This window comes from Argiope bruennichi, chromosome 10 (assembly GCF_947563725.1).
Source record: "Argiope bruennichi chromosome 10, qqArgBrue1.1, whole genome shotgun sequence".
NCBI lineage: Eukaryota > Metazoa > Arthropoda > Arachnida > Araneae > Araneidae > Argiope > Argiope bruennichi.
Genome location: NC_079160.1, coordinates 116,727,991 through 116,747,827, shown reverse-complemented (window position 1 = coordinate 116,747,827; position 19,837 = coordinate 116,727,991). Strand labels below are relative to the sequence as shown.

General features: G+C 32.8%; 1 protein-coding gene across 2 annotated transcripts in view; it reads left to right on the top strand.

Moving 5' to 3' along the window:
• LOC129987958 (acetylcholine receptor subunit alpha-like) overlaps nt 1–19,837 on the top strand; it is a 326,242-nt gene that overhangs the window by 191,720 nt on the left and 114,685 nt on the right. For both annotated transcript variants that reach the window (XM_056095981.1, XM_056095980.1), the window contains exons 5-6: nt 5,588–5,768; nt 16,052–16,512. In XM_056095981.1, coding sequence (XP_055951956.1) covers nt 5,588–5,768; nt 16,052–16,512 — 642 coding nt within the window. The remainder of the gene's footprint in view (nt 1–5,587; nt 5,769–16,051; nt 16,513–19,837) is intronic.

Here is a 19,837-nt window from a genome sequence, read left to right as displayed (position 1 = left end):
AAAAAAGATGCATATAGGGTGCCCTTTAGGGTGCAATTTAAGCCCTTTAAATTCAAAATGGCGTCATGTATCTAAGGAATTAATGTGTACTTATAGTAAAGTGACTATACTGAATTTGTTGAGATACGTAACATAGCGCATAGAGGCGAAAAATGAAGTAATTGAAAATAACTAAAAAATAAAGGGCATGGACTAAAAGTGCTATTACATAAATGTACGATATACCATTATAAAAACACTGGAAAAAATTTCATGGTGTTATCTGTAAAATGGAGGCTCGAGGTAATTTTCAATTAAAATTATGAAATTCACGCGCCTTGTAAAAGGATTCGTCTCACACTAGAAAAATTTATCGTCAAATGCATGCGTTTGCGTACAAAAACGCATGCATTTGACGATATATTTTGCGTTTGCGTACAAAAACGTTGCGTTGAGTGAAAAAAAGGCATTGAAAGTACAAGAACATATTTTTTATATCAAGTTATGCATTAATTTATTCAAAATTCATCGCATTTATATATTTAAGACTCTTTTTTTCTTCTTCTTTTTAGTCATCTATTAAATTCCCAAGTATTCACTCGATATTAATCGAAAACAATACTTCCAATAGCAGTTTTTTTAAAGTTTCGGTATGTTTTCTCTGAAATTCAAGTTTTAAATCTACTAAAGACTTTTTTTAAAAAAAATTGCTTAACTGCCACCTTTCCCCTTTTTTAAAAATGAAAGACTCGGAACCTTCTTGAATACTGGCAACAATCTTCATTAGGATTCGACATCTGTAGTTTGTTCGAGAAAGATGCTCTTTTAAGGGAGCCATAAAAAGTGAATTGAGAGAAAGAGAAAATAGTCAATTGTGTTAAGTTCAAACAAGTAGATGAACGAATTCTCTCTTTGGAGTATTAGTCCCCAATGAATACTCACTGCGAGTATGAGGACTGCGATGGCCTGGTGGTAAGGTCTCGGCTTCGGAACTGGAGTGTTTCAGGTTCGAGGCCCGATTCCACCGAAGAACCGACGTGTAAGCGGGTCTGGCGCACCTAAAAACATCCGGGCCAAACGCCCTCCCGATGGTGTAATGAGATGTGGAGAAGGGGGTGCCAGCTCAGGTGTCGTCCTCATAATTTGACCCCAGTTCAAAATTACGAGGTCCATCCCAAAGCAGCCCTAGTGTTGCTTTAAAACGAGAAGCTAATATAACTGAACTAATCTCTGAGCATGTAATAACTTGTTGATTTTTCACCATACACCTACCCGATGGATTTTTCTTTAACAATATTTAATAGATTTTTACCCTCATTCGCTGTTATTCAAATAAGAGATTCATTTGAAGTAAAAATTCATTGACATCTCTAAATCGTAATTTTGTTCTTATTATTAAACGCGGCAAGTAGCGAGAGGGGCTTGCTAGAAAATTTCTAGAATACTCTTTAATAAACTCTTAGTTTATTAAAGAGTATTCTTAATAAACTAAGAATGGGGAGAGTAAACTTCACTCCCTCTCCCCATTCGCATAAAATTGTAAGCCTTGGGAATGTTTTAAACGGCATTTGCGGACAATAGCTACGAAATATAGATATTTGGCTTGAATACAACATTTTTACTCAATCTATAAGACATTCATTTGGAGCACTGGTTACAATCAAAATCTGACAGGGAAATACAATTGAAATCAAACGATCGCACGCCAAATTTCATTCATTCAAATCATTGCGTTTACATACATACGAGGGGACAGACTGACTGATGGTCGACCCTTTGACCAATCTGATGATAAAATACATTTTAGACGCTTAGATAGACCTGTACATTACATTTAGACATGCGCACCTCACTTAATCTATCTCGATTTTTATGTTTTATAATTATCGAGTTCTCTTGTACTCAAACAGAACAGACTGACAGACTTTTTGTGAATAGATTTCGACAAAGAGTTTTCATTTATCGTGCTCAAATATAGGAAACCACAAAAATATCTCTTTCAAACTCGGGGAGATCTGAAATGTACAAATTAGTTAAAATTTTGAATTTGATTTTCTCTATACTGCGTATATGAGAACATACAAAAGAACGAAATCTCATGAGAGTTAGGGTCTTTTCAGGAAAAAAAAAGCGATAAATTGAGATGATTAATAAAGAATATTCAAATTATTCGTAAACAAATTTTTAGTTAATGTGAGGGTCTATTTAATTCTCTTTATAACTGAAATCATATTGTTAGAAGAGGGAATATTCTGTTTTGATTGCTTAAAAAAGTATTCAAAGTAATGGATATCACGAATTTAAAATGTGAATGGACAATTACCGCAATAAATCTTGCTAAAGATATCTACAATTATAACACAATAACGATAGCCATCCTGAATTAATATTATCAAACATGGTATGTTGATTCTAATCATCAGACTGTCTAGAAAATCCAAACAAACACGTGAATTGGCGGCTTATGACAAAAGTGAAATGCATCGTCTTATGCTGATGAAAATAACATAAAACTGGATAGCATCTGGTACATGGAGACATGTAGAGTATAGGATGAAGCGCTGATTTGGTTCCAATATATACAATTACAAATCTGAAATACTGCTGTCCCACTGAGTTAGTTCTATGATAAAAAAGAGAGTTTTTACAGATAGCTCTAACGGCTGCTGAATGAACTCTCAGCTTTAGTGAATAAATGAAGGTTCTCGAAAGTACTGGAGTTTTGTTTATATCTCTAATAGGACTCAATTTCGGTATTTATTCTACAACATTCGATGCCCTATCAGAGAGACTATAAGATCCCGAGAAATTTGTCAGTAGAATCGAGAGAGAGTAGTTGAGTCAAGTCTCTTTTCAGTGTTGATCTCCAGTATGTTCTCTCAATAGGCTTTGAATTGTTCTGTTGTTTAATAGTGATTTTTTGGGCTTGTGTTGTTGTTTACTACAAGTGTTGTTCTTGTGTGTCCTTCGGCTGTGTTTTTTTATCGTGTATTTTCGTACAAGGAAAGGGCATTATTCCTTATCGAAATTATTAGACTTTTTCAACGAGCACCCATCAGATAAAGTTTCCTCCAACAATAGTAACAAATCCTTTTCTTTTTGTCATTTAGAAATTTTTCCAGTTAGCAATTTACTATTTAAGTCTATTGTTTTACAAGGATTTGATTAATTTTAGTTGTTGTATTTAAACCTTAGTATGTTTCATCCAATTTTATAATCATAGAAATCAGAATTTCTGCTTTAATTTTCTTCCAAAACCTATATAATTAATGTAAAATATATTAATTATAAATTAAATAATGCAATTTCTCCCTATATATTTAGAGAATCCCATGAACTAGTCAATATTTTATGTATTCTATTCCAGATAATGGTTATAAATCTTGCAAGTGAGTTGTTTTCGTCGCACCTCAAAAGTAATGAACAGAATGTGATTTAGAAAACCATCCTCCTCACATTATTGATGCAGTCCTCAATCAAGTCTTTCAGTTGAATAGATTATTTGGCAAGAATCCAGAATAGCTTCGGACTTTTTGCTGAGCTTCTGAAAGAAAATTGTTGCTCTTCGTAGAAAAATTTGGAAGCAAATGAGAATAGAAAGTATAAATCAGCAATTCTTTTACAGTATCTAAAGCAAAACACAAAAGAAAATGTAAAACATCGTGTTTCCGTTTTGAATTCGCTGAGTTGGTGCATTAATAATTCATAAAATGGGCTGAAACATGATGCTGACCCACGCACGAAGGTAGTTTCTGAAAGTAAATACTGACTTCTGATGGTAGTAAATTTTAATTGTGGATAAACATGAAACTTGTGGCAAGTTATGAAAGTTAGCATTTAAAGTCAAGGGATTTTTTTTGAAGGTTTTTAATTACGTTTTTGGATTTTTAGTAAAGTGCAATTCGGTTTTAATAGCGACCAAAAAGCTCCAAAAAACTTTCGCCAAAATATAAAAATATATTCCAGTGCATTATTATTCATTATGAAAATATTTGACCTTGCAAATCACATGCTACATAGTTTGACAATTGAAATCGCCAAATTGGCGAAAACTTTTTTTGGCGCTTTTTGGTCGCCTTTGCAATCGACAAGTATCCTTGTAAAATAATCAGACTCTAAAATTATTTATATTTTGCCATTAAAAAAAACTTTCGTTTGTCATCCAGAAAAAGAAGTTATTAAAATGAAAGCTCGCTTCAATGATAAATGTCCATTTTACGTAAAATCAGTCATATTGAAAGATTGATCACTCTAAAGAGTTTGCATTTTTTATGGACCGCATTGCTTGTTGAAACAAGCCCTAATTTCCTATTTGTATCACAAGAAGGTTTAAAACATCTAAAGAAAAATAATGATTTAATGGAAGATTTCTGTCTCTCTTTTTGCTTAAGTACCAATTGTGTTTGCTTGAGTATTTATTTATATGTAAGTTTGTATTTATAAGTAATTATGAAAATTACTTTGAGTTAAAATATCCTCCTGAAACTTAACAAACAATTTAATTTCTTTTTATTTCTCACCAATTGGCACACAATTTTTGTACAGTAGAAAAGGCATCATTTGAAGCTGAAGAAACGAAAACATAAGCTATATTTATTCTGAAATTCAAATTCATAAAACCCTGTCTTTAAAAATAAGTACATAATAAAAGGCAATTTTTAAGTTATAAAGAGTTGTTATGCAAAGTTAATTTGTTAAAGCAATGTTAGTTATAATTTGAATTTTAATATTTTATAAATAAGTTACAAACTGTAGGTACTCGAAATTTATAGAGTCTACATCCCTTTGAATACAGTTTTACAACTAAGCTCTAAAATAAGTAATTAAATAAGTAACTTAAAATCTACTGGATTGAAATCTTTTTTTTATTTAATAAGAATAAACTTACATGATTTTAGGAAATGCTTTCTTTGTTTTGTCGTGTGGCTATTTTAAGCCAAGTTTTTGTACAGTAGCTTCTGAGTGTAAAGACCCCTGAGCACCCGAGGGCAGAAGTCCGATTTCTAGCTCATATGAAGAAGAAACATGCACACACTCGCTTGCACAACCCCTTTCCACAGGGGGGGGGGTCAACACGGAGAAGACGCACTACCCCTATGCCAGGACGCCGGCTAGAAAACTCTTTTATTTGAAATAAATTATGAAGAACCAGAGTAACAGATGCGTTTAATGTTTTAAAAAATGCAATTCCCAAATATAAAAAAGTACAATGCATATTCAAGCACCACCCAAAATAAATACATAATGAATACTATACATCAATATTATGTTAACATGCTATTCAGTAAATCAAAAAATATATGTTTAAGTCGGATTACTGTCAAATTCAAACTAAAAATATTCCAATATTCATGCTGTAAGTAAATAAAAATACTTTAAAAAAAATCAATTTGAGGTAAAATATTTCTCTGAAACTCGTCGTATATTTAAATTTATCGTCATTTATAATAAATTACATAGTTTTTTTATTTATTTGCAAATGTATATAAACTCTCTTTGACTTAAAGAGAAGTAAAGAGAAGGAAAGTTTTAGAAGCCCTGATATGTGTATCATGTAAAGTGTTACCCAATGTGTAACTGTGTAATGACGCATGTATGTCTCTTTCAGTGCGGACGGGAACTTCGAGGTGACTCTGGAGACGAAAGCTCAACTGGACAACCGGGGCACTATCCAGTGGAAACCTCCGGCTATCTACAAGAGCTCCTGCGAGATAGACGTCGAATACTTTCCATTCGACGAGCAGACCTGTCTCATGAAATTCGGCTCGTGGACCTACGACGGGTTCAAGGTGATTAACAGTATGCCCACCCGATTACGGCGGCAATTAAACAGGCTTAAGTGCCGTGTCGTTACACACCCTCCGACGGCCTACGCTTAATGGGCATTTAAAAGCGCTCGCGACGCCGTGTAATCTCGTTGCTCGACTTTAGTGGGCTTAGTTCACGCGTGAATGAGCAATAACCGATAGGAAAAAGCATTAAATCGCGGTTTTTCCCCAATTATAAAACATTACACTGTCGAAATGGAGCGAAAGTTTGCTGAACAAAGTAGATTCAGTGTTTCGATCTGCCGGTTTGAGGAGGTAGTGAAATGGTGTAAATTTCCGTCTGAAGTGGTTAATGCGTTTACTTGTTGCAGAAATGCGTTATACAAAACCGGGCCACAGATATCGATGGGAGTGTGAGGGACTTCTTACATTGTTGAATCTATAATGTACATTTGTATGAATTTTTTCAAGAAGTGACATAATCAGCTGGATTGCATCACAAAGTTGAAAAAAGTGCAAATTTTAATTCATTAATCTATCAGGAGAAAATTGTAAGGACCAAAGTAATATTTCTCTAAGATATTTCATTTTTATATTAGTTGGCAGTTATGTAAGCTTATGATGTCAGTTGAAGAAAATGTAAGCTTTGGCTCAATTGAAATGAACACTTTCTACAGCATCAGGAAGAATGATTTTCCTTTGAACAGTCTCCATATTAATTAAGTTTTATCTCTAACTTTATATTGAGATGAGACTTGCACAAACTATATACTACAATATGCACAAACTATGTTACTACAAAAGGCAGATATTTCATTCCTTTTAGTTATTTATCTTGACTTTTCATTATTTACTTGCTGCCAATTCCAATAGAAGGCTTAGAGGCCTAATTTTATTTCTATAAGAAATTATTGCTGTATAAAGATTGTAATAAATAGCGGGAGTATTCTAGTAATAGTATCTATATGTAGACGCCTTTTGAATTCGAAAAACATTCATAGGACGAGGCCAATTCTTTATTTCTTATACTTTTGCATTCATAAAACAGAATGAATTGTTTTGCTTAGAACCCTCTCTTATTAATTCAGCTCTTTCTCTCTATATATGTAGGTAACATAGAGTTGCAGATACGGAGCCGATAAAAAAACAAATTGGGAATTAAATTCCATTTTTTTCTACAGGAGTGCATGATCTATACATGGGAACCAAAAGCAGAACGTGTCTGTTCGTACCAGAACACATATGTGCAAAGACTTTTACCTTTATGGTTCTTCCCCTCTTATAGGAAAAGTTGTCGATTCAATAAACGGATCTTACGTGCCTTTGGAAGGTAAGCCGTGAGCTTTAGGGATTTTCCTCCCTTCATTTGCAGTGTGAGAATTAAAGACTCAGCAATTTTTTAGCACATGCGATTGAAATAATGAAATGAAAAGGTAGGATTATTTAGATATGGAAATAAGATTTTAAAATAAAATAATATAGACTGATTTAAGATTGAAAAAATAGGAAATAAATTAAGATTTAAAATAGACATTCATTTAAAAAATATATTATTGTTTAATACAAGAGATAAACATATACTCATAATTGGAAGAAATTCAAATAACGTAAATTATTTTGAATGGATATATATATTTCGCTAAAGGGCTAGAAGTTAGCTATAGGGTCACGATAACAGTGAATATACTATCTATAACTTCGAGATCAATTCCAAGGTGAGGGAAAAAACCTTAAACGATGCTATCGATTATTAGTATTATTCTATATCGTAGTATCCAGATATTAGTGACAGAAAAGCTCAGTGTAGGGCTTTTAAGGACTCATCGTTCCCATTCTGTCTGCAATGTCATCTACTAGAAGCAATCTACCTTCAAGTTCTACGATTGCATTCCTGTCCATTTTACAGAAATGCTCAGTATCTTGAATTTAAATAATTAAAAAAAATCTGCAATGGCAGATACATGTTTCAGAATGCATCTAGTCTCCAATCAGGAGCGATTCGTGCACAGATACTGTGGAACTACAGGAACCCCAACTTTCCCACTGAATAAATATAATCATTAGTTAGATTTAATTCTACACGCGATATCTTAATCTATCAAAAATTTAATAGCATTCCTTAAAGAGCTTTTAATATTCAAAGAAGATACAGTGGAAACTGTTTATCCCCCCATAAGGAGAACATTTCCACGAAGTATCGATTTCTGCCACTGCGCACGTGTAATAGCAACTGAACCGAGTTCCACAATTTGTGAATGGTGCTACCGAACGATAAGATTTAATATCTGTTGCTGCACACGCGTGATGGAAAAGTGAATTCGTTTCGATCTAGAGCTTCAAAAGTAGCTTTAATTAAACATTATTCTTTTCAGAATGAGGTAATACGGTTATAAAGGTTTTTTAGACACATTAAATCGCTTCGGAATCTTGAGATTAAAAGTAAAACAAATAGTAATAATTATTGGTAAATAAAAAAAGAATTATGTAATCAAATTTTTATTGAATAAATTTAAAAACGACATTCTTCCATAAATATTCATTTTAATTCTGTTTTTTATGAATTTTGATTGTTTAGCTTCAATTGAGTAAATCTTTAAAAACTAAAGTAAAGAACACGAGAAAATTAATCGGAAAATATTTATTCCAACTTTTTATTTTTATTAATATCTATAAAAAAAAAACTAGAATTTTCATACAGCGTATCGTTAAAAATCTTTTTATTATACTTATTGATTAATAATTAAATTAAATTGATTGGAAAAGCGAAAATTAATTAGAAAAGGGGAAATTTATACCGTAAAGTAAGACAGGTTGTAGCACACAACTTAACGCAATAGCTGATATTGTTGCTGATGAATACCTAGATAAACTCATTGCTTTGAATACCAAGCTTAGGGAAATTAGTTTAGATGCAGCTTAGAGGAGTGAGTGAAATTGAATTTTGGGCGAAATTTGTCATTCCTCTTGGGATTCTATAGTATATGGTATTGTCTGTCAGAAGGTGAATAGAGTTCTGCTACTAACATTCATCCGTTGCAATTTCTTCATAAATTGATATTACATTTTGTTTTACTTATAATGAAAATATACATAAAAAATCCTCTTATTAAGTACAAAGCGGCCACTCTAACTGGGGTTCAATAGTTAATTCCTGATCCTAAGTCTAAATAGACAGACACTGAGTAGTACTGACAGTATAGACTCATACATATTTCCTAATGGAGAATTGCTCTAATGACATAAAGAACTATATTGTTACGAAATTTCCGGGGTTCGTTTGGATAGTGGGGATTATATGGTGTGAAGAACACTCAACCAGCAGGCGGCAGCAGAAAATAAAACAACGACGTTTATTTACACGAAGACACAGAGGACAGCACAAAGACGACAACTATATACAGCACAGAAGACGATTATCTTCAGCCGAGACTTGCAGCATACACAGCAGCATACAACAGTATACAAAGCAGCTCTACTCCGTCGCTGCTCCGCTAGTCCCTGGAAGACGAGTTCTTCACCGTCGCTTTCGACTACTCTTCGATTCCACTGGTCCACGACTCCAATTCACCACTGCCCAGCAGCTGCGGGTGCTTCCTTTTATAGGTCTCAGGAGGCGGGGCTACAAGCCTCTCAACCAATCAGGAAATTTCGATTCCTGATTGGTTGAGAGGCTTCGAAGCGTATCTCCGTTTTTACTGGACGGATCGGGAAAATTCTCGATGCTTCGGGCATAATCTATTTTGGCGCCAAAGTCGTCAAATTCGTCGCCTAGTCGCCAAATGGTCGCCAAGCTCTGGGACCTCCCATGGAACCAACTATGCTGGAATGCCGCATCACAGATTCGTAACAATATTTTATGTCGTTTAAATAAACAAGTGTACTGCTGGAAACTTATAAAATCTAAATTTTTATTGAGTATCCTGGCTCTATTTGTCAAATTTAATAAAATATTCTTGAGAGACAAAAATTGTAAATAAAACGAAGCACTTCTCTTCTGCGATAAAAAAAATTGAGTTATAACACTTTGAACTTCATTATTTTAGGTCAAACATATATGGCCTAGAGTAAGTGCGGGAAGTGGGTTGGTGGATCTTCCTCAAGGCGGGCCATCAAATGTTCCGTGAAGCATTGATATTAAAAACTTCATAGATCTGACAATTTACTCTGAGAAGTGTGTTATAATTTTCTTTTTAAAATCTTTTACCATTTATGATATAATATAATTAATGGGATCGGGAAAATTGTTAAAAATTTTAGATATCGTAATTTTTCCAGGCAACATTGATTAACATACATTAAATGCTTCTTACTCAAATAGCAAATATTATATTTTTCTCAATGGGGTTTTCAGGGCCACGATTAAATAATTGGTTATTTTTAAGAGTTCTGATGCATATTGTTTTTTTATTTTGCACTTGAAACTGTAAGAGAATGCAAGTCGGCTTAATCTCTTTTTCTGCCAGATGAAGTATCGAAAGATATATTTGAGTACCGGATTTTCTTTATAATTTATATCTGTCTGCCATTCAATAGATAACTAAGCAAATATTACTACAAAATGAATGAAACTGAGATGCTTACAAGAAAAAAATTTATCATGGAAATTTTAGCTGTAAATGATAGAGAAATGCTTTTATAAATAAATTTACATCTAAAATAAGATTTAGTGGACACAATGGAAGAAATTCTATTTACTATAAAAAGGCTTAAATATATGTGTTTCATAAAATAGTTTTTTTTTTTTACTTCATTGTTATATGCTGTTGTGTGATAATCTTCAAGTTCGTAACCAAAATTTGCGGTAAGGTCAGAAGAAGGATATCTATATAAAATCGATCCAAAATCAGCATAGTATGTGAAAATAGGTAAAAAAATTACGACCCATTTATTTTCATTCTAATATGCTTGATTAAAAAAATACTTGTCATCGCGCTATTTGAGTACCAAAATGTTCATGATAATTTTCATTATAAATTGCCTCCTAAAATGATACTAACGAACAAGAAAATAGATTTAACATATACAGAATGTTTGCAAACATTGTAGAATACAATTTCAATGATCGCAATTTTTGTTGTAGACGAAAAATGATCGCAATTTTTTTTTTTTTTGCATATGTATCAAAATGATTAAAAAATAATTTAAAAAGAAAGTAAAAGAAAATCTATCTTTCATTCATAACATCTCTTAATAGCTACATTTTTAAAAGCTGATTTATGAGCTTTAACTTTTCAAAGCTATACAGATTATATATATCTTATATTTTTAAAATGTATCAAATGTATATATATCCTATATTTTTAAAAATTAAATTGGAAAACTTATTTTTGAAAGTGCAAATGTTTTTACAAAATCAAAAGAACATTCGAATTTTTTGGATAATATTCCCTTATTTGAAGAAATATTCTTCTAATTATCTAAACAAGTTACAAGAGGAATGGGAAAATGTAATTGAATTACTGCACATGACCACTTCAAATTTCAAATAGATTATTGAGGTAAATTTTTGATGTTGTTACGATATCATGGGAGTAGGGATTGCAATATCGGACCAAAAGTTCAATATCGGTATTCGGTATTTTTTAGATCTTAATACCGGGATACCGGCTTTAATACCGATTGTAGAAATTTTAGAAAAAAAAAAAAAAACACAGGTGTGTTTTTTTGTTTTATTTGCCAGTTTTATTAGAGAGTGTAAATATCACAAAAAATAATTTGTAACTTATAAATTATAACAGTATTTAAACAAAAATATAATCTTCAACTTAAAAAAAAGAATTATATGAATCACGATATGAAATAAAACATATTGCACCTCAAAAGAAAATTAGTTTCTATCATAATCTCCTTCTTAAAAAAAAATTAAAAACCTTTTCCCTCTTCAAAATTTTTACATGCTATTTCAAAGTGAGTCCTTTTAATTGCTGTAAATACAAGAGCTTCAGCGCCCTTTCATCGTACAAAGGTTTAAAATTAGAATCATTTCTCTCTAAGTACATAACCAAACAGATGTGAATAATAAATATTATTTTCATTACCAGAGTAAACAAAGATAATTACGATGATATGTTGGATCTCATTATCAAGCACTCTTGGAATCGCGAGTCCTTCTCTAAATTGCATTTCCCCACTTTTCCCCGAGCTAATGGCCGGAATTTTAAAAAGCACTCTTCTCTTCCTCACGCGATTTCAACTCTTTCTGTCCTCTTCCCTCCGTCTGCCCGGGTCCATTAATCTTTCCATAACTGAGCATGGGTTATTCTTAATTGTTCTTTTTCAGCGAGCGAGCAGATGACGTGATATTTGTCCATTTCTTATGTTCCTCCTATCACCAGTGTCATTATCCAATGGAATCCCCATTCCTCAGCAATAAATTTATGGGGATAAAAGCTATTACAAAGTTGAGTGTGCTTTCCCGATTTCGGTAGAAAAAAAGAAAATAAATCTGTTGTTGAATGCATCCATAAAACAGTATTGTACAGTTGCTTTCCGTTGGATATTATCTGTTGTTTTTAATCTCGAAACGTTATTAATGGTAAGCTCTTTTTAAAAGGACTTTATTGATAGTTATTAGATAAAAATAGTCACGAAAATATAGTTTATCTCAGAGGAACTATAAAGGACGTTATATCATATGCTTACAGATCCGCAATAACTTTGATATTGAAGTTTCTGAAAAATTTAAGATAAACATTGAAGTTAGAATTTTTATTTAATTTTAAAAGTTTTGATATTTAAAAATACAAAGGCAAGATTTGTATCTTTGTAGAAACAATTTTGCAGATACTGTACATATTCTGTACGATAAACTAATAATTCGTAAATGAGTAGAAAAAGGATGAAAGCTTGGTAGTACCATTTTTCATAAATTCAGATGAAAGAATATCTTATTTTTAATATGCAAAAGTTAAGAAATCGCTGATTTAGTGTTTTGAAAAATTCGCAAAAATGAATTGAAAACAAGAGATAAATTAAGAAACTTAGGAAAAAACAGTGACCCTCCCACATATAATTATTATTTTATATGCTTAATTTGTGGGATATGCATTGTCAATTAAATTTTGAATGGAATTTTCCAGGCCATCCTCATATTATATCGCTTTAAGGTGTACGTACACACTTGAAGATTTTTTTTAAATTTTAACTTTAAAAATCCAGTTTTTTCACAGTAGGTTATTAATATATGTTTAAACTCATTTTAGTGAGAAAAAAAACCATATTACACTAATTATTAATTAATTAAATAATATTTAATGTGCTAATTAGCCTATTTTTTGAAACATGATATCTTAAATTCTAATTTGTACAATGCCTAATATTAGTCTTCATGTTGTCTGCCGCAATCAGGTTATAAAAATATATAGTTTTTTTTTTTTACAATTTTTTTATCAACGATGAATAGAAAAAGCGAGATTTTTTCTGTAATTTTAACTTTTAAATAGATATTAAAAATTTATTTCTATAAATATAACTTTGATTGAGGCACAAAACATCCGCTATTTCATACAGATTATTTTGATATATAAATAACTGTATTTGGTTAATTTCTTGTTGAGTTATGATTGTTTGAATGAAGCAACACAGTGGAAAAATATCATTCTTCATAAAATGATTTTTAAAAACACCGTAACTAGAGTTTTCAATGAAAGCACTTAAAGAAAAATAATTATATTTGGAATATTGGCATCTTCTTGGTATCGTTTGAAAGCTATAGAAACAGAGAACATTATTAAGCAATAAAAAATATTCGATATTTTTAACGATTTTCGAAGTTTCACGTGTGTATATACACCTTAAAGAACATTTAATAGTCTCGGAAGTTCTTTACGATTGATGTTCCTGCACAATATTTGTGTCTGTACACCTGATAGATTCTTTTATTTATTCCTCATTATCTTGAATCACTTTTTGTATGACATGGAATGACCACAGAATGGTGCCAACTGAAAAAATGAAGAATTTGAAATAGTCAAAACTTACATAATATATAAGTAAGGCTATAATTCATAATTTTGAGATTAAAAAAGTTACGGGTACTGGCCGTCAAAGAGCAACATTCACTGACTTTTTCAGTTATCGAAACTCACAGAAAATCCAGCATCCTTTTAATAACATGATGTCTTCTAGCTTTGTTTTTTCCAAATAGTACTGACAAAGTAGAATGTTACAGTTCAATGTGGAAAATAATAAGATTCAAGAACATAAGTTTGTAACATTTATTTTGGTTTTATATTTAGCATTGCGTATAAAGATTGCAAGATTTGAACAAATATTTTTATAGAAATGTTATTGCCTGCACGCAGTATAACCTAGATTGCAAGCTTATTGCTATTATTGCAATCACAATCTTCTGGGTGACATATTTTCCCATCTAATGAATTAATCTCAAAAAGCTTTTGACAATCCCATGAATATGGTTCTGAAACAAAATATTTTTACCAAACACATTGTTAATCTGAATCCAAAATCCAAATACGAACGGCTCCGGTGCAATGGATGTACGGTGAAATAGTCCAACATATTCAATATCAAATAATGATCTTTATTCAACATGAAAATTTAAACAGACAGACAACAAAAACAGCTCTTATAGGAAACACACACATCACAGCATACAGGCAGCACATCAGCAGCAAATTGAAAACAATAACTCTAAGAGCACAAAGCGCTGAGAGAATTCTAACCCAACTATTCACATGAAGCCAACAGAACGACTGTCTATTCAGTGCACGATTTTTTTTTTGTTCTCTATGTATAAACTCCTTGTGTGCCAACAAGTATACCACAAGGCTTACAGATGTAAGTCAGTACGAAATTGACAATAAAATAAATTTCAAATATAAGGTCGCAGGCACAAATCCAAAAAAAGAAGAAAGAAAAATAGGGGGAAAAAAGTAGATACACAATTAAAAGCAAAATGAAACAAAATTGCTCACATAGTAACAGAAACATACAGTAAATGATATAAAACAATTGAAGAAGCATGATCAAATAAAATATTCAAAATACAAATACAAAAGTATATATGCAAATATATGTAGGCAAACACACTGAAGTAATGTTTAAATCATACGTGGAAAAATACTATTGATATAATTGTAATGAAAGATGATTTACACTGTACAAAGGCAAATAAATGAGGAGGCCAAGCTATATTGTTCTTTCGAAGGCAGTTCTTGAGTTTACGTCTTTCCGGAATATACTTGGTGCATTCAAATATCAAATGCTTGGCATCCTGGACTGCACCACTGTAGCACGAACACCTATCAGTCGGCGACAAATTGAATCGTTTTAAATATGCTTTAAAGTTTCCATGCCCAGTCAGAAACTGGATAAGCTTAAAATTTGACTCAAAGTAGTTGTTAGCCTTTAGGCGTCTCTGTATGGATGGAATAAATTCCTTAGTGAGCTGCGCATTAGTCGATGCTTGATATAAAGTATTCCATTCAGATATAACTTTATCTTTAAAGACATTCTTTAAATAAGATTTCGGAATGCTCATAGTAATGGAATTAACTAGTTCCGTCGATTCTTTGGCAAGCCAGTCGGCGCGTTCATTGCTATAGATTCCTGATTGACCTCTAACAAAAGAAAAGGAAACTTGCACACCTCTGCCTTGAAGATGACTCAGGTTGGATTGTGTTTTAACAATTATTTGGTGCACGATTGTCTGTAATTCTGTCTCTTAGTTTTTCTGAGCTTCCTTGGCAGGACAAGAAAAGTTCTAAAAGGACGAACACAACTCGAATCCTAATATACTTATTGTCGTGGCTGGTTCGTGATTGCTTTGAAAAAATTAGGCGAATAGAAAACTTAACAAATTTATTGCAGATTCGTTCGAGTTACTCTGCTCAGTAACTCCTTCTCCTCCAAGAGCCAACACTCGAATGACATCACTCTTTTAATTACACTCGCGCTAGTGGTCTAGCGCCATCTATGAACGTTTATTTCCTAACGCTTCAAAATCCAATCACTACACTTATCGTCAAAATTAATGTAGATTCTTGAATCTCATATTTTGGCATCGAATTAGGTAAAAAGCCGCCATATAATCATCAAATTTGTCTCTAAGGTCGGGAGTGAATGATCCGCTAAGATTAATTAAATTCATCTTTAAAACAGTCTTCTTTACTAGGAGATCCATTGTGCTGAGAATAAAATTAGTATTTGTAAGAATATGGTATAAACTAAAATTTTAGCCTTTAGTTTCTCTATCATGCATTTATTATAATCCCACAGCTCTATCTTAATACTTATCCACCCCAACATTTGATTGACCCCCCCCCCCTTTGCTCTGTCCACAGGTAGATCTGCGGCACAAGGATGAGGTGGAGGGCACGAATCGGGTCGAGATCGGAATCGACCTGAGCGAATTCTACTTGAGCGTCGAGTGGGACATCCTCGACGTGCCCGCCATCCGGAACGAGAAGTTCTACACGTGCTGCGAGGAGCCGTACATCGACATCACCTTTAACATCAGCATGCGCCGGAAGACGCTGTTCTACACAGTCAACCTCATTATTCCATGCATGGGCATATCCTTCCTAACGGTCCTGGTTTTTTACCTGCCCTCGGACTCGGGCGAGAAAGTGTCGCTGTCCATCTCGATTCTGCTCTCGCTGACCGTTTTCTTCCTACTGCTGGCCGAGATCATTCCGCCCACCTCGCTGGTGGTGCCGCTGCTCGGCAAGTACTTGCTCTTCACCATGATACTCGTCACGCTCTCCATCTGCGTCACGGTGGTCGTGCTCAACGTACACTTCAGGTGAGTCACTCTTTCTCCCTCATCAAACAGCAATCACTGCAATCTGATGAAGCATCTAAAATAGAAAATTTCCCTCACAGCCTCTAGATATTTATTTGGATATGCTTAAACACTCAAACGAGAACTTAAGTATGTAAAAGAATGGTATCCAAAATAGTATTCAATTTCCTTCATTCTATTAGGATGTGTATTATTAGTATAGATTAATCAGCTAGTTAGTCTAAAAGATGCTTCAGGCGAGTCACACCTTTTTATTATCAAACAGCAATCACTGCAATCTGATGAAGCATCAGAAATAGAAAATTTCCTTCACAGCTTCTAGATATTTATTTGGATATGCTTAAACACTCAAACGAGAACTTAAGTATGTAAAAGAATGGTATCCAAAATAGTATTCAATTTCCTTCATTCTATTAGGATGTGTATTATTAGTATAGATTAATCAGCTAGTTAGTCTAAAAGATGCTTCAGGCGAGTCACACCTTTTTATTATCAAATAGCAATCACTGCAATCTGATGAAGCATCTGAAATAGAAAATTTCCTTCACAGCCTCTAGATATTTATTTGGATCTGCTTAAACACTCAAACGAGAACTTAAGTATGTAAAAGAATGGTATCCAAAATAGTATTCAATTTCCTTCATTCTATTAGGATGTGTATTATTAGTATAGATTAATCAGCTAGTTAGTCTAAAAGATGCTTCAGGCGAGTCACACCTTTTTATTATCAAACAGCAATCACTGCAATCTGATGAAGCATCTGAAATAGAAAATTTCCCTCACAGCCTCTAGATATTTATTTGGATCTGCTTAAACATTCAAACCAGAACTTAAGTATATAAAAGAATGGTATCCAAAATAGTATTCAATTTCCTTCATTCTATTAGGATGTGTATTATTAGTTTAGATTAATCAGCTAGTTAGTCTAAAAGATGCTTCAGCGAGTCACACCTTTTTATTATCAAATAGCAATCATTGCAATCTGATGAAGTAGCTGAAATAGAAAATTTTCTCTATAAGCTCTACTTTCTTATTTGGGTCTGCTTAAACATTTAATTTATGACACAAGCAGATAAAAGGGTGAAATGTATGTTCGATTTTTTTCATTCTACTAGGATGTGCATTATTAGTATTACTTAATCAGCTAATTAGTTAGTTTAAATGACATTTCAAATAAGTCATCTCTCTCTTATCAAACAGCAATCACTGCAATCTGATGAAGTATCTGAAATATAAAATTTCCTCCAGAGCAATCGTCTTACAAATGGGTATCATGCTCTATTTTACTATCATGTAGTCTTGTTCCAGTAAGGAACTTTTATCTTTCATTAACGATGTAGATTCCTAATGTGAATTTTAATTAGTTTATTACTTCGAGGTAAAATATTTTTCAGTCGTGCCCAATACTACAACAGGTTTTGTCTTATTGAAAAGAACATGGTTAAAGAATTTCGTGGATAAAAATTTTAAAGTCAGTAGCCTACTTTTCTCACAATTGCCTATTTTAATCAAAATGCTATAAATTACATATTCAGCCCATTCTTTTATGCTTGAAAATTAGAGAATTATACTATTTTTGAAAAAATAATTTTCAGGTTCTTCCTATAAACTAAGTTTCTCATATGATATATAGACAGAAATCAAAACGTTTAATATCATTTAAATAAAGTAATAAATTAAGTGCGCAATTATGATTTATTAACCCTTTCACGACGGGTATATCATATATGGATCACCAACAAAGCCTCTCACATCTATGCCTACCACCCGTGCGTTTTTGAAAATCGAACTCATGGGCCGGTGATGCATACTACATGCATTTTAAACTGAATTAATTTTTAAACGCCACTAGATGACTCCCTGTGTTCATTACTTTTGAAATAAATATAGTTTTAGCATCCTGACCTTCAGTTTGCTCAAATTCAGCTTTTGGTATTTTATTCAACATCTGTAGCGGGGGAAGGGGGTAAGAGTAATGTAAATAAACAGAGCTGGATTGTATAACTTTCCACTTGATAGAATCATTTGCATTTCTGGTCTCCCTCTGAATTATTTTCCTTTTTTTTCCTTCTAATTACTATTTAACCGTAACTAATCTTTTAGGGTTTTATCATTAGTTCTGTTGTATTTGGCGTAGGTTTTGGATACATTTCGCACACTTCACTTTTTATTACGGGCAGCATTAGTTTCGGTTATATAAGGCAAAAAAAAAAAATGACGTTAGGGCTTAAACCTTATTTTTTGTGATTTTTTTTTCAAAGTTAAGCAAAACCCCCATCCTGTGGTATGATACCTTTCGCATACGCTACGTCCCGAGAAAACCTCTAGAATAGACGCCTCCCATCCCGAAAGGGTTAATGGGAGGCAATGCAAATTCTCTGTTTATAGCTTAGTTGGGTTTCTGAAATTCGAAAGCCTTTTTTTAAGCGAAAATGTTGCATTTTAATCATATAAATAGTTATACGATTTTCAATTGAATATAACGTTTTGGGAAACATTTTGTAAAGGAGCAGAAAAGATGTTAAAGAATTTCCTCTTGAACCCTTTCCCATAGCACCCTTTATAACGCTATCCACAGAGATTTAAAGAACCTGTTTCAGTTCAGATTAGATTCTGCCAGATTAAATCCGAGTATAAAGCAGCCCAGTAGTTACATATTAATTTATATGAGTGTAAATAGCTGGCTGAAACGATGTTGGATTGCATTTCAACAACTTCCACTTTAGTGTGCATCTTTATTATACAAATGAAAACGTTCTGTTGATTATACCATGTGACTATACATATACATAATGAACCGCGATGATTTAAATCAGATTTCTCTGAATTATCAATATTACCAGAGTTATACCAGATCTGCATTTCTTTATAGATTTTTCTAAATACAACTCTGTATGAATAGAGTTAAAAGTTGTCAGTTTTGGCATATAAACAAAAGCATGAAATTCCAAATTTGAGAAAATCGTAAATGTGTCCCTCTTACTTACCAATGCTTAAGTGAAAAAGGATTTTTTTCTTCTGATTTCCATCTAATGACTTACTATCACTGAAAAATATTCCGAAGTGAAATGGGATATTGCGTGGTTGGACAAGGATTCTTCAACAACAAGATAGAATAAGCCTTCGATGAAAAAATTCGACATTTGCAGCGCATAATTTTTCAGTAAAGAGTTTCTTTGTCTACTGGGAATGGAAATAAACGCTCTGCTTACCACAAATCTTGAAGAAGAAGAAAAAAAATGATAAATCGATATTTTGTGCATTGTTCTCTTCCCTGTTAGTATCCCGCTGTCGTCCCGGAATGCCCACTGGAGCAGGTGGTCGG